This window comes from Pelophylax lessonae (genome assembly GCF_965119305.1).
Source record: "Pelophylax lessonae genome assembly, chromosome: 2".
NCBI classification, from domain to species: domain Eukaryota; kingdom Metazoa; phylum Chordata; class Amphibia; order Anura; family Ranidae; genus Pelophylax; species Pelophylax lessonae.
In genome coordinates, this window is record NC_138769.1 from 576535987 (window position 1) to 576551160 (window position 15174).

Here is a 15174-nt window from a genome sequence, read left to right on the forward strand (position 1 = left end):
TCGGGCACTCACTTTCTTCTTCCACCCCCCCCTCGGGCACTCACATTCTTCTTCCCCCCCCCTCGGGCACTCACATTCCTCTCCCCCCCTCGGGCACTCACTTTCTTCTTCCACCCCCCCTCCCCTCGGGCACTCACATTCTTCTTCCACCCCCCCCCTCGGGAACTCACATTCCTCTCCCCCCCCTCGGGCACTCACTTTCTTCTTCCACCCCCCCCCCCTCGGGCACTCACTTTCTTCTTCCATCCCCCCCCCTCGGGCACTCACTTTCTTCTTCCACCCCCCCCCCCCCTCGGGCACTCACTTCCTTCTTCCACCCCCCCCCTCCCCTCGGGCACTCACATTCTTCTTCCACCCCCCCCTCGGGAACTCACATTCCTCTTTCCCCCCCCCTCGGGCACTCACATTCTTCTTCATTCGGCTCTCATCTGAGCAGCGCTGCAGCCAGAAGAAGACGGAGGGGGGGTGGAGGCGGAGCCAATGCTAGGCAGCAAGGAGAGGAATTTGAAATCCTCCTCCGCTCCGAGAACCTCTTCTGCTGTCACATGATGAGAGGAGGAGGATTTCAAATTCCTCTCCTTGCCGCCTAGCATTGGCTCCGCCTCCACCCCCTCCGTCTTCTTCTGGCTGCAGTGCTGCTCAGCTGAGAGCCGAAGGAACTAGGAAGGAGGAGCAATGGCATATGATATTTGACACTCGGGGCAAATAACTTTTTGGGGGCACACTCGGGGATGAAGCACCGTTCAGCCCCCCCTGCCGACACCACTGGCTGTGTAAGTAGCAGGAGTCCGGTCTTCCCTGCTCTCCATCCGCCTCCCTCCCTCCGCAGCTCCCGCTCCCGGCCGTACGGCGATTCTTCCGCTGCCATGCACCCGGCCACCCGCCCAGGATTGGGGTGGCAACAGGGGTGGCAAGGACTTCTTCTGGGGTGGCAATTGCCACCCCAGCTAACCCTCTGGCTCTGCCACTGGACAGATATACATATCCCTAAAACTTCAACTCCATTTTTTTTTTTGGCCTCCCTCCTGAACCATTTGTGGTATACTGAAGGCCACGCTAGCTCATATTAATACTAGTGGCCAGCTTACTTGCAGGGATTCCCTTTGGTATGCCTGGTGTAATGTGCTGATATTGTTGAGGAGAAGAGGAACACACAATGGGGTTGATTTACTAAACCTGGAGAGTGCAAAATCTGGTGCAACTGTGCATGGTAGCCAATCATCTTCTAACTTCAGCTTGTTCAATTAAAGTGATTGTAAAGTCTATTTAAAAAAATAATAACAAACATGCTATACTTACCTCCTCTGTGCAGTTGGTTTTGCACAGAGGAGCCTGGATCCTCCCCTTCTTGGGTCCCTCGTTCCTGCTCCTGGTCCCTCCTTCCTACCGAGTGCCCCCACAGCAAGCAGCTTGCTATGGGGGCACCCGAGCCAAGCTGCAGCTCCGTGTGTCCATTCAGACATAGAGCTGTCGTTCAGCCCTGCCCCCTCTCTCTCCTGATTGGCTCACTGACTTTGATTGATAGCTACAGGAGCCAATGGCGCCGCGGCTGTATCTAAGCCAATCAGGAGAGTCCCAGGACAGCCGAGGGACTCGTGGACATCACTGGACAGAGAGGGGGCACGGGTAAGTATTAGGGGGTGCTGGGGAGCCTACTACACACAGAAGGCTTTTTATCTTAATGCATAGAATGCATTAAAAAAAAACCTTCCTGACTTTACAAATCCTTTAAGCTTTGACATAAAAAACCTGGAAGCGGATTGGTTTATGAGTTTGTCCAATGTTACTGGCATTTATTGGCTTCATCCCTATAGTTCAACAAGATGAGCTGCTAAAACTTGATTTTTTTTCTGTCTTACTTTCCTACATTTCTGATTTTGTTGACAGTTCATTTCACAAGGAGCATTGAGTACTGAGGAGCCATGGTTCATATAATAGATGCCGCATAAAGAAATACATTACTGATAATTATGCACAATCATCAGGATAGAGACTATGAAATATAGTTGCATGTAATACTGTGAAATCGATGTGAGCTCAGGCTGAACAAGATATATTGATTTCTGCTCTGTACTCATTTCACAGGCTGTCCGTATTGTCTCAGACTGCAGAATTCTGCAAAAAGGAAATGAACAATGGACACATTTCTAAAATAGATTACTGCCAAATGATTGTTTTGTTTTGCTTCAGTGATACAGAAAGAATTTGAATTAACTAAATGAAGCCACTCTTCAAATACTTTCCTGGTTGTGCTAGTGGCAAATATTGTTCCGTCTGTTGTTTCCTGTCTCATGTTAGTTAAAAAGAAATGGCCAGTATACAGAAGAAATTTGACAGTTGATTTTACTGACTTAATTCAAAGCTTCTTGAACTGCAATCCTCATTTTTATTTCACCAGTTACTCAGTCTCTGTCCTACAATAAGCATGCATCAAGGGAAATGCATGGACACTTAAAGCAGTAATAAACCCAAAAACAAAAAATGTAATATATCGCAGCTTACCAATCTTTAGATGTGGTGGCTGCATTAGTTTTATTTTGTAAGGCTTTTTTTTTTTTCATTTATTTTACCTGGTGATCCTGCAAGTAACACACTTTCTGTATTAGGATGTGTGCATTCTGGATAAAGTAGTAAAGCAGATGCCTATGGATGGCAGCATTGTCAGTCTGGGGAAGGATAGTGTTAGACTTTTTTTTTTTTTTTCTTTAATTAACAAGGTCTTTATTGCAAAAAAAAAGCAAGGAAATTACATGCAAAAATAGAAAACAAAGAATACAACCGTTCATATGGAGAATGCAATGAGAATACAGCTGGGTGAGCACAATAAACAGAGAATGAGCAGGTATAACAATCAGACATTTTGATGGAAGAACTGCCAGATACAGCAAGGGCAGAAAACAAACCCGGGTGGCATTCTACAAAGTCTATGACCAGCAACAGCCTAAACACCGCACACAGTATGAGGGAAAAACCACACACCAATATTGTGTGGTCTATATACACGTCTCCGGAGCCCGAACCCATCTGTCCCAGACCTTGTTGTATTTGGATGGGCAGCCCCTGTGGGTATATACCAATTTTTTATAGGGCAGGGTCGTATTGACCTCTCGGAGCCAGTCCCGGAGTGAAGGAGGAGTGTCTCTCATCCATCGACTGGCAATGCATTTTCTGGCGAGAAACAACGTTTCATGTAAAAACAGGGTGGTGTATTTATCTATACTGACATCAGGGGGTATCCCTAATAAGCAAAATTTCGGGGCCAGCGTCAGAGGGGAACCCATGGTGTCATGAAGAAATCTAACCACCTGTCCCCAGAAGCCCTGGATCTCCGGGCATTGCCAGATGAGGTGGTAAAAGGTGCCTTGTTCCTGCCGACACACAGGGCACTGCCCGGACACCTCACTACGGTACTTAGCCGTCATTATTGGCGTCAAGTAGGCCCGGTGAAGGATGAACAATTGGGTTAGTCGATCCGAAAGTTTTGGAGAGACCAGTTGACAATTGTCGAGGGCGTCTTCCCATTCCTCATCGTCCATGGTCCCAACATCTCCCTCCCATTTAGTTTTAACAGCGTAGGCCAAGACTGTAGAAGCTGGTAACAGAAGAGCATTATACATATGAGAAATGAGTTGTTTAGATTCCGATCCCATCACTACCTCCAATACCGAGATCGGGGACAGGTCGGGCATAGGTCGGGGGAATTGAGCAGAGAAAGCGTGCCTAATCTGCAGGTATCTGAAGAACATATGGTTGGGAAGGTCATACTGGCTTTTCAGGGCGTCAAAGGGCGTAAGGGTGCCATTAGTGATTATATGAGCAAGATAGCTGATTCCATACTGGACCCAAACATGTGCATCCGGGATAGAGGCAAACTCGGGGAGGCTAGTATTATGCCAGAGAGGCGTGTGTGCATGAAGCCGGGGAACGTCTAATTTAGCGGACACCACGTCCCAGACACGCCTGTACTGGAACAGCATGGAAGTGCGGTCCCCACGGGACGCGGCGCCCCGCATGCCCATCAGAACCAGTGACAGGGGATCCGCAGATGCAAGGGCCCAGGCAGGAGTGAGGAGAGCCAAAAACCTCTCCCTATCGGAGTTGTGAAGGTGGAAGAAGTGGGACAATTGCGAGGCCAAGTAGTACAAATTGAAATCAGGAAGGGCGAGGCCGCCCAAGTCATTGGGATTCTTAAGTTTCCTCCAGGCCAATTTGTGTCTACTAGAGCCCCATATAAAAGGCTTGAGGATAGAATCGATCTGAAGGAAAAACTTAAGGGGGAGGTATATCGGAGACTGCCATAAGATGTACAATAGTTTGGGGAGTAGCACCATTTTGACGAGGTTGACTCGGCCACGCACCCCCAAAGGAAGGCGCGCCCACGTCTGGGTCTTGGATTTCAACAATGCAAAGAGGGGTTGTAAGTTATCGCGTATGTAATCGCCCGAGGAGTTGGTCACCAGGATCCCCAGATATTTAATACGGGGCACAACCTGAAGTGGAAAGAGCGGGTCAATGGGGAAAGGGGATATATCGTCGATAGGCAAGATTTGAGATTTGTCCCAGTTAATTTTTAAACCAGAGTAACGACCAAATTGCTCAATAAGGGTGAGAGCGACGGAGAGGGAGGTGCCCGGGTCGGCCAGGTATAGCAGTGTATCATCGGCATACATACCGATTTTTTCCTCCAGGGCGCCCACTCTAAGTCCATGTATGTCAGGGTGTGACCGTATCGCAATCGCCAGCGGCTCGGCCACCAACGCGTATAGAAGGGGAGAGAGGGGGCAACCCTGCCGGGTACCCCTGGTGAGGGGGAATCCAGCCGACGTGCACCCGTTAGCCGAAACCTTAGCCATCGGAGCCTGATATAGAACACGAACCCAACGGATGAAGTTTGGGCCAAAGCCATATCCCTCCAGGCACCGCCACAGGAAGCCCCATTCAACCGAATCGAAGGCCTTTGCCGTGTCCAAGGACACCACGACTCTGGAGCCAGCATTATCATGAGTGGCCTGAAGGTTCATGAACAGGCGCCTCAGGTTGAAGGAGGTGTTCCTGCCCGGCATAAAACCCGACTGGTCTGCATGGACTAAAGACAAAATAACTTTGTTAAGTCTGATCGAAAGGACCTTGGCCAGTATCTTGACATCTACCTGAAGTAGAGAGATCGGGCGGTAGGAGGCAGGCTGGTGGGGGTCCTTACCCGGCTTGGGGATAAGCACAATTAACGCTTCCCGTAGGGAAGGAGGCAGTGTGGAAGTTTCAAAGGCATGTTCAAACATAGTCAGTAAGTGTGGCACCAGTACATCGGAGTAAGTGGAGTAAAACTCTATAGGCAGGCCATCCATACCCGGTGCCTTGGACCTAGGGAACTTGGCCATAGCCTCTAGGATCTCATCCTGTGTCAGCGGGGCCTCCAAGAGAGTCAGCTGGTCAGCCGTCAGTTGGGGGAGAACGTCTGGGGACAAGAACGGTAGGATTGGTGAGTCATCAACCGGGGCAGTGGAGGTGTACAGGTCTCGGAAGAAGTCCCGGAAGCAGCTTGCCACCCTCCCAGGGTCAGAAATGGGGGGACCATGGGGGGAGTGTAGGGTGATTACCACTGGAGGTCTGTCAATACTATGAACCAGATATGCTAAAAGTTTGCCCGCGCGTTCGCCATGCTCATATAGCTTTTGTTTCTGGAAAAAAAGGGACCTGCGAGCCTTCTCAAAATCCAGTTGTTCCACTACTCTAGTCAAAAGTTTTAATTGATCCGCTCCAGCCGGAGTCGGGTCCGCCGCGAACGCCGCCTCCGCGACTGTCAGGGCCCCGGTGGCTTCAGCGTAAGCCCGGGCAGAGTCCGATTTAATGGCATTGATAGTGGTCGTCAGGGTCGACCGAGCATGTAGCTTGAAGGTCTCCCAGACCACCAAGGGTGAGGCCGAACCACCATTTTCAGCAAAAAATTGTTGCCACACGGCGGCCAGGTCAGTCCCCTCAGGGATGAGGGAGAGCCAAAACGGGTTCAGCCGCCACGCCGGCCGAACTCGTTCACACTGAATCTTAAGCGTGACCCAATAGGGGCTATGGTCGGAGAGACTACGGGACGAGAAGCCTGCGTCCAAAAGTCTGGGGAGCAAAAAGGGGGAAATAAAAATGAGATCTATACGGGACATAGAATTATGAGCTGCCGAGAAGCATGAGTATGCCCTGAGGGAGGGATACCTAACCCTCCAGGTATCCAGCAAATTAAATTCTGCCATAAGGCGGGCAAATCTGGTGGTCGTGGGTTGGGGCTGTGCAGGCCCGGAGGTGTGCAACCTGTCTAGACCGGGGTTCATGGTGTTGTTAAAATCCCCAAGCCAGATTGCTGGTGTACGGGGGTGCAACACCATGAAGTCCAGACCCTCTAGTAATATAGTGGCCGCAAAAGGTGGGGGTACATAGAAGGCCAGCAGCAAATAGGGTTCACCATGTAGCAGTACGTCCAAAAACACATATCTTCCCAGTGGGTCTACTGAGGACCCCCGGAGCTCAAAATGCACTGATTTGGCGACCAAAATCGCCACTCCACGGGAGTGGGAAGTGAACAGGGATTGGAACGTCCAGCCTATCCACGGGCGCTTCAGCGCCCTTTGGAGAGCACCATCAAGATGGGTCTCGAGCAGAACTATAATATCGGCCCTGAGGCGTTTTAGGATGTCAAACACCGCCGACCGTTTAAGTTTATCTCTCATGCCCCGGACGTTCCAGGTAAGGAATTTAAGGTGCGCCATAGGATGGGGCTAATGGGACAGCTTGCAGGAGCTCCGGGGATTCCGTTCGACCCAATCCACCACCCGACAGTACCATATCTGGGAACCACATAGCAGCAGTAAGAGAGGTCAAAATTACACCCAGCTTTAAAGAAACATACAATACAGGTATTATAATGCATTGCATAGTGCTCGAGAAAAAATACAACATGACATACATCAACAATAAAGACAACTCACCCACCCTCCCCGCCCTGCACCTACCCCAACTGGTGCGGGCTTTCGAGAACCCAACCCAATCAATCACCTGGCGCGACCCAAAAAAGGGGCCCACCAACAGGAAAAAAAAGAAAAGAAAAAAAAAAAGGAGGAGCAACAAAATATTCCAGTAGAAGCAAGGGGCACAGTGGTGCACCGGTGTAGTGGAAATACCACCCCTGCCACCCGGTGCCGTGACAGAGGGGAGGTTGGGGAAAGCGCCTAACATAGGCGAACATGGAGAGCGAAACTTCGCTGGGTAGCAAGACATGCATATAGGACAAACAGTGAGAGACTCCAGATGCTCCACCGGCTTGTACGGATGGGAGTGTCCATGCCGGGTGTAGATGAACTAGGAGAACAACAAAAAATAGTACTTGCGTCCGGCTAGGTGAATCAAAGGGATAAAGGAGGGTCGTGGGCCTCCCAGCCCGTGAGCCAAAGCAGTTCCAAATAGTTCCAAACACCCTCCGACACGACCGCAGCTCCAGGCCAGGAGCCAGAGGGCCCGGGGGGGTAAGCGAAGACAGCAATACAGAGCAAGTGAAAGGGGAACAATGAAGGAGTCCAATAGATCCGGGGAGATTCCGCCATAAGAGAAGGGGGGAAGAGGCGCGAGGCATAATCAACCTCGAGCCTCAAGATGCTCCAGCCAGGAAATAGCAGCTTCTGGATCGTCAAAGAAGTGCACTCTATTGTCTCCTTCCACACGGAGACGGGCAGGAAACAGCATGGCGTACCTGATGTTCTTTATGCGGAGCCTACGTTTTGCTTCAATAAATGTTTTCCGTTTTTTCTGAACCTCCGCCGAAAAGTCAGGGAATATTGCCAGTCTTCCATTCCCAAAGGGGATATTGCCCTTCTCCCTGCTGAGACGGAGCACAGCATCCCTGTCCCGGAAATTCAGGAGTTTAGCTATGAAGGTGCGGGGGGGTGCTCCTTGCGGCGGTGGTCTGCCAGACAGGCGGTGGGCCCTCTCCACCACAAAAGTAGGAGAGAAGGCTTCACGGCCATATGTGTCAATCAGGAGTTTTTCTAAAAAGTCTGACGGGTGAGCTCCTTCTGCCCCCTCAGGCAATCCTATAAGCCTGATATTACACCTCCGCAGCCTGTTTTCTATATCATCTTGCTTGAGCAGGAGCTGGGTGACCTGTAGCTGGAGGCGATCAGAAGCATTTTGCAGGGGGGGCAGGGAGTCCTCCACAGTGCTTATCCTCTGCTCTGCCTCAGTCACCCTCTCCCGCACTGCCTGGAGATCTTGGCGGACCAGGGAGATGTCAATCTTCACCTCCTCAATCCGTGAGGTCAAGGAAGCCTGGCACAGTGAAATAGCCTCAAGCACCTTTGCAGTGTCGGCTCCCGCCGCGCTCACCTCCGCTCCCGCCTGGGCGCCATCTTGGGACTGGGAGTCCTTCTCTGTGCGGCGGTATTTGTCCAGCTTGGCGGCCGTGTCCGCCGTTTTTTTGGGCGGCGACATGCTGCGGACGGTCCAGAGGGCGATCGGTGATATCGGGGAGGCAGAGAGGATCTCGGGGTGCAGGATATTTGTGATAAGGAGTATACGCCGGCGGAGCTGCTCTCACTCACGTCCTACTCCATGCCGCTCCAGGCCACGCCCCCCTTGTGGGATAGTGTTAGACTTAGCAAATTTAGACAGACTTGACTAACAAATTAAAGTTAAACTTCAGCTAACAGTTACAGCAATAAGCAGTTACAGCAAAATTATATGAATAAAGAAGAGCACTTTAAGTGTCTTTAAACTGTATCCAAATATTTGTGAACTACTCTTATATCTTCAAGATGTTTAAACTCTCACCAAATGGGATGACCTTCAATCGATATGGGTCAAATAAAAATGTGGAAAACCGTTAGTGCACCTTCTCTTTATTCCATTCAATTCAACTCTTCCTCCAAATTGTTATATCAGCACACAAAGAAAAACAAGAAACAAACAAAAATGGTGTAGTAAGTTCAAATAACTAAAATTCTGTAATACCAATCAATTATTGTGCTCACATCTATCCTTTGAAAAAGCTAAACAATGAAACACGTCAGAGAGTGAAGTCCAGTTATGCCGGAACTGGAAATGTCCGGTTGGCCATCTTGGAATCTGGTTTATGTGATCACAAATGTAAGCATATTTAGTGGTGAATAAATAGTTTTAAATGTGTATTCTTTTCTATGGTCGTTCTTCCATATTTTTGCATGAAAACCATGTGTTATAATTGCTGAAAGTACCAAACTTGAAGGGGCAGTGTAGAGAAAGGAGTTACCTAAAAGCGTTATTTAGCCTGGTGACGTGTGGGCATTTCTTTTGGTAAGGTTCATTGGCATTTGGGGAAGCATGGAGATGACCACGGGGGGATTTAGGGTTTTCGCCCCTAAAGTCACAAATGAGTGTGAGCACAATTATTGCGGAATACATGTGATTAAGGCCCCTTTCGCACTTGTGCGACCTAAAAGTAGCTCAATTTTTTTGCCGTGATTTTGACTGGACTTGAAGCAATGTCTATGGACCTCAAAACGCATTAAAATCAGCCCAAAGTAGTGCAGGGACTACTTTGAAGTCGTTTGAGACGTACAGTCGTACAGATATGAACAGTACTCATTGGAAATCATGGAGTACGACTTGTCATGCAAATTTGTAATCCCAAATCGCAGGACAAGTCACACAAGTGTGAAAGGGGCCTTATTTAAAACTTTGTTTGTTTTGTTTTTGATTTTGCTTTTTGGTACATAAGGTGGTGGTGAGGAGACTGATAAAATGATTCCTCCGGCATGCAGAATACTGAAGACTAGTCAAGGCAAAGTCGCTTGGATGTAAAGTTTTCAGTATTATATATACTAAAGCCATGTAAGGCAATATATGGATACAAACAACGAACATTGGGGTTGATTTATTAAAACTGGAGAGTGCAAAATCTGGTGTAGCTGTGCATGGTAGCCAATCAGCTTCTAACTTCAACTTGTCCACTTAAGCTATGGAAGCAGAGCTTCACCATATTTTGCACTCTACAGTTTTAGTAAATCAGCCTCATAGTGACCACAACTGACACCAATGAAAAATGCAACTGAATGAAGAAGGCAAAAATGCAGCAGAATGTCACATAAAATAGTCAATACCCAAGATGGTAATTCACGCATACTTGTCAAATACTGAAAGATCAACTTTATATACACATAAAATCATAAATTTGTGGCAGGGATTTTGTCACCAGCCAATAGAACCTTAGTCACATATTCTATGAAAGTTTTGTTGTAATAATTAAAAATACAAAACAATCACCTGTTTGACATGGTCTGGCCTGGCATACACTCCTCAGGTCCCTTGTAGTTATCTTCAAATGACTCTAAATAATTTATAACCTTAGTGGTGTACACATTGTAAGAAAGTCGGGCGAACTATCGTCCGATTTTCTTCGTTGTTTCACAGCAAATTGAAACCCATGAATGAAAATTCGTACAAAAATTCTCGTTCGACAAAGGCTTTTTTTTAGTTGTTGTTGTTTATTGCTTCTGAATAATCATGTGAAAAATGATACACATTAAATGAAAATTGTCCGTTCTGTTCCCGCACGAGAAAAATTTCACTTTCATTTTAAAATTTTTCACTTTGGGAATTTTCGTATGAAAAGTCGGAATCGGCTGTCGAAAGTTGCGTACACACTATACGAAAATTGTACGAAAGTTCTTTGGACGTAAATTCTGGCCTGATTTTCTTATAGTGTGTACAAGGCTTTTTTTCTTAAAATACAGTGTTATTAACCTACATATATGTTGTTTATTTATGCAAATTCCTTTTACTTTGCTTTGATTAGGTTAGCAAAACTGGAGCTGAAGGTGCTGTTTTGGATGAGGCCAAGAACATCAACAAGTCTTTATCTGCTCTGGGAAATGTAATTTCATCCCTGGCAGAAGGATCGGTAAGTGTCAAATACACTGAATAAACAGCATAAACAGTAAAAGAGGTTATCCCCATATAATATGGAAACGTATTTTTTAAAAGAGGTTGTAAACTAAAAAAAAAAAATTGCATACTAGCTCATTATGTAGTACTTACCTTAGAACGAAGCCCCCTGCTGCAGCGCCCGCACATCAGTGTCATCGCTGACATTTTCCCCGGAGTTACTTCCGGGTTCGTGGGCTTCGGCACTGTGATTGGCCGGAGCCGCAAAGACGTCACCCACACGCATGCGCATGGGAACTGCCGTTCAAGGCAAGGGACTCAGAAGGAACAGCACCTGTGGCTGTTCCTTCAGAGGGCATGTGCCAGTGATATCACTGGCTGCATGTCATGTAAATATCTTCTAAACGGTAAAAGTTTAGAAAATATTTACACTACCTATAGGTAAGCCTTATTATAGGCTTACCTATAGGTAAATGTTTGCAGAGGAAGTTTACTTCCTTTTTAACGGGTAAGATTTTTGAAAGTTTATAAAAAGCACATAATTCCATATGTATGCAACCAAATCAATACATTGAGTAGTACTTGACAGTAAGTGCTTTGAGATTGCTGTGTCTCGTGTAAACATTTGAAAGGGGGTTCATAGGTACACATCTCATTTTTTTATATATAGCATTATTGACTAAAAAACATAAAAGATTCTCATGGGCAATAGGTTTAACCCCTAGTTCACACCTATGTGGTTTCCTTCAGCTGCGTTTGTTTCAGCACAGCAGCCCATTCATTTGAACAGGCTGTACCCCCTGATAACACTGGGAAAAGGTCCCTGCTTCTTTCCCAAAATGTGGATGCAGGGAAACCACATAGTGCTGTGAGTTTCCCAGTACAGGAAAACATGCTGCAGTTTCCAAAGCGTGGAGTCACCATTAGGATTAATGATATCTCCTAATCAGCAGCATGTTTTTCTCTGCAATTGCTGGGAAGGCATGTGATTACACGCTTTCCCGCACCCGCTCAAATGTGAACCTAGTCTAAGCCTGCGGTCACTTTGGGTATGATTTAAAGAAGTGGAATTTAAAGTCTGACTTTAACACTACTTCAGAACTACTTCAGCACTTCTTCTGTGAGATTTGTAATGATTTGATAAGACTTCATTGCTACTTCAGTGAGATAGGCTCTCCATATAACATTGAGGAACAGTGATGTTATGAACAAAAGTTTTACTAGCAAAGGGTTAATATGTAACTTCTTTCTGGGCTCAAATAGTGCTGATAAGGACACTGGTACAATTTGCAGCACAATATACAATATAGTCTATGGCAGTGAAATCATGCTGAAGTCCTGAAAAAGTAATACAAGAACTATTTCTCAAATCGTACTCCTTGAAATCGTATCTATTAAAACACTGCCATAGAAACACATTAGATGATACTTCAGGTACGATTTGTAAATTGTATGTCCTGCCTGAAGTCGTACTGGTGTCACCAGGGGCTAAAAGACTAAAAGTAAAACCTGTTTGGTTCACGCCCAAAAATAAAAAATTTATAAAGAATAGGAAAAACGCATTTACAAAATAGAAAAATGAAGAAACACTATTGTCATTTGAGAGTTACAAAGAATGTAACAAAATATATATAATGAAAATCAAGGCTGGAAAAATTCAAACCAAACGCCAGGTTACAAAAGAGAAAGCTACAAACACCAAAAAATTCTTCAACTGTATTATTAGTAAAAAAGTCAAGTCTGAGCATGTAGGCCCTTTACAAGATAATTCACAGTTGGTGACTGGAGACAATAAGAAGGAAATTTGTTAAATACCTTTTTTTAGCTCTGCGTATATAAATGGGGGGTCCATAATGGAGATAGTATTGACTTGGCCCCAGAATAACCACAATGGCTAAAAACTGGTCCAGAAACATTTAAGTGAATGAAACACCTGGACAAGATGTACTATAGACAAATATGTATAGAGCGCTATATAAAATCAAATAAAGTGACAATGTGCATCATATAAATCAATAAACTCGCTTACAGTGCAATATATATTCCTCTTAGGTGCAATATATAATGTCCATAAAGTGCATTACAAGTAAAGTGCATAGGAGTCCACTAAAATATAAATATAACCGTGGTTTAAAATTCAATAAAGTGCTTGATAGATGTTTCCATATAAAAGTGAAATGAGAAAAAAGAAGAAAATGGACTTTCTAGGCACCGTATTTAAAATAGACCGCTTTTATTAATGATAATCATAAAAACAGAGGAAAAAAACCACCAATAGGGGAAAGTATTGGTGGATTAAAGTATATGTACAAACAAAAAATAAGGAAGCACAGAATATACCATGCCAGGAGGGCCTGAGCATACAGATAATAATACACAATGTACAGGATAACACAAAAATGGTGTGTAAGGGCGCTATACGTTACGTGTCGTGCGGCGGATGCCGCTGGCAACTGCGACGCAGAGCGTCCTTTTTTGAAGTGGATACAGCTTGTACATGAGGGAAGATACATGTAACCAGATGCTCTACATGTTTCGCTAAGAATTCAAGCTTCTTCCGGAGCTAGTAGGATACACGTTCTGTGTGACAAAGATGAATCATAATTAGACATGCAACAAATATATAAGCAATAGTTACAGGTCCCACAAACAATCGACCATAATGACCGATAATAATACATTTCATACAGCTTACAGAATTAGTTACACAGTCTGGTATCAATCAAATAAGGTGGATGTATGCATCATTAAGCACAAGCAATGACATAGCTGATAAGGAAAGCACGAATGAGGGGGAACATGGGGGGGGGTGACAGCCTCTCCGCAGAGGACCAACAAGGTGGCTGGTGGTTGGGGGTGGTGCCCGGGCCCATTAGATGAGCGAAACCGGACCAATGTGGGGAACGGAGAAGCATTAAATATAAAAAGGCCCCCACAAGTGGCAAAAAAACTTTATACTGCAAAAAAGCCATAATTAGAGTATACCTACCCCTGTACAGACAGTTGTGAAATTCACAATGGCCAGGGTATCAACAAAAACGAGGTACCTAATACTCTAATTATGGCTTTTTTGCAGTATAAAGTTTTTTTGCCACTTGTGGGGGCCTTTTTATATTTTATGCTTGTCCGTTCCCCACATTGGTCCGGTTTCGCTCATCTAATGGGCCCGGGCACCACCCCCAACCACCAGCCACCTTGTTGGTCCTCTGCGGAGAGGTTGTCACCCCCCCCATGTTCCCCCTCATTCGTGCTTTCCTTATCAGCTATGTATCCACTTCAAAAAAGGACGCTCTGCGTCGCAGTTGCCACACGGCACGTAACGTATAGCGCCCTTACACACCATTTTTGTGTTATCCTGTACATTGTGTATTATTATCTGTATGCTCAGGCCCTCCTGGCATGGTATATTCTGTGCTTCCTTATTTTTTGTTTGTACATATACTTTGATCCACCAATACTTTCCCCTATTGGGGGGTTTTTTCCTCTGTTTTTATGATTATCATTAATAAAAGCGGTCTATTTTAAATACGGTGCCTAGAAAGTCCATTTTCTTCTTTTTTCTCATTTCTGACCATTTTAGGACGTGGCACATTGTTTTCCTACCTTTTTGCGCCCCTACCTCGCTGCAGTAGTGGTGGCGTATTAGATTTGTTCCTCCATATAAAAGTGCAAGTGACACCACCACCGTTTAGCCACCAGATGGCCTCTCACCTCACTGAAGCATTAAACCAGCATTGAATCCTCAATAAAAAATGCCACTTCCTGGATCGATCTCTCACCATCCCATGGACATGATATGTGAATAAAGATAATGAGGCATCTAAGTGTACACTGCTATTATCCTTTAATTGATTCACATTCAAAGTAGAATTGCACTCACATGAATTGGCACAATGGGCTTGTGCGGACCGTACATGCCAAAAACAGTAGCTGTCGAGAGCCGTGCTGGTGGGTCGCCCGCTCGTCAGTCCAGGTCTCCGTCCCCTATACGCGTGGCGTCTTATGCTTTCGCATCACGACTTCCTCAGTAGCCTCAATTGTGCTGATTTACCTTTTTGCACAACCTGGACAAGATGGCATACACCCTTGTGTCCCTAAAGAGTTGAGTTCTGCTATTTCAAAGCTATAGTTTCAAATTTTTAGAGTCTTTTTTAACGAATGAAGGAAGACATTTGAGAGTTTGATTTAAAAAAAATAAAAAAACCACAAAAGAGTTTTGTTATGCCAAGCTCCTTTATTCAAAACAGTATTGACTCCAGGGAGAGAGAAACACAT

General features: G+C 45.8%; 1 protein-coding gene across 3 annotated transcripts in view; it reads left to right on the top strand.

The window, feature by feature from the left end:
- Positions 1–15174, top strand: part of KIF5A (kinesin family member 5A) — a 250881-nt gene that overhangs the window by 147923 nt on the left and 87784 nt on the right. For all 3 annotated transcript variants that reach the window (XM_082246229.1, XM_082246231.1, XM_082246230.1), the window contains exon 9: positions 10811–10915. In XM_082246229.1, coding sequence (XP_082102355.1) covers positions 10811–10915 — 105 coding nt within the window. The remainder of the gene's footprint in view (positions 1–10810; positions 10916–15174) is intronic.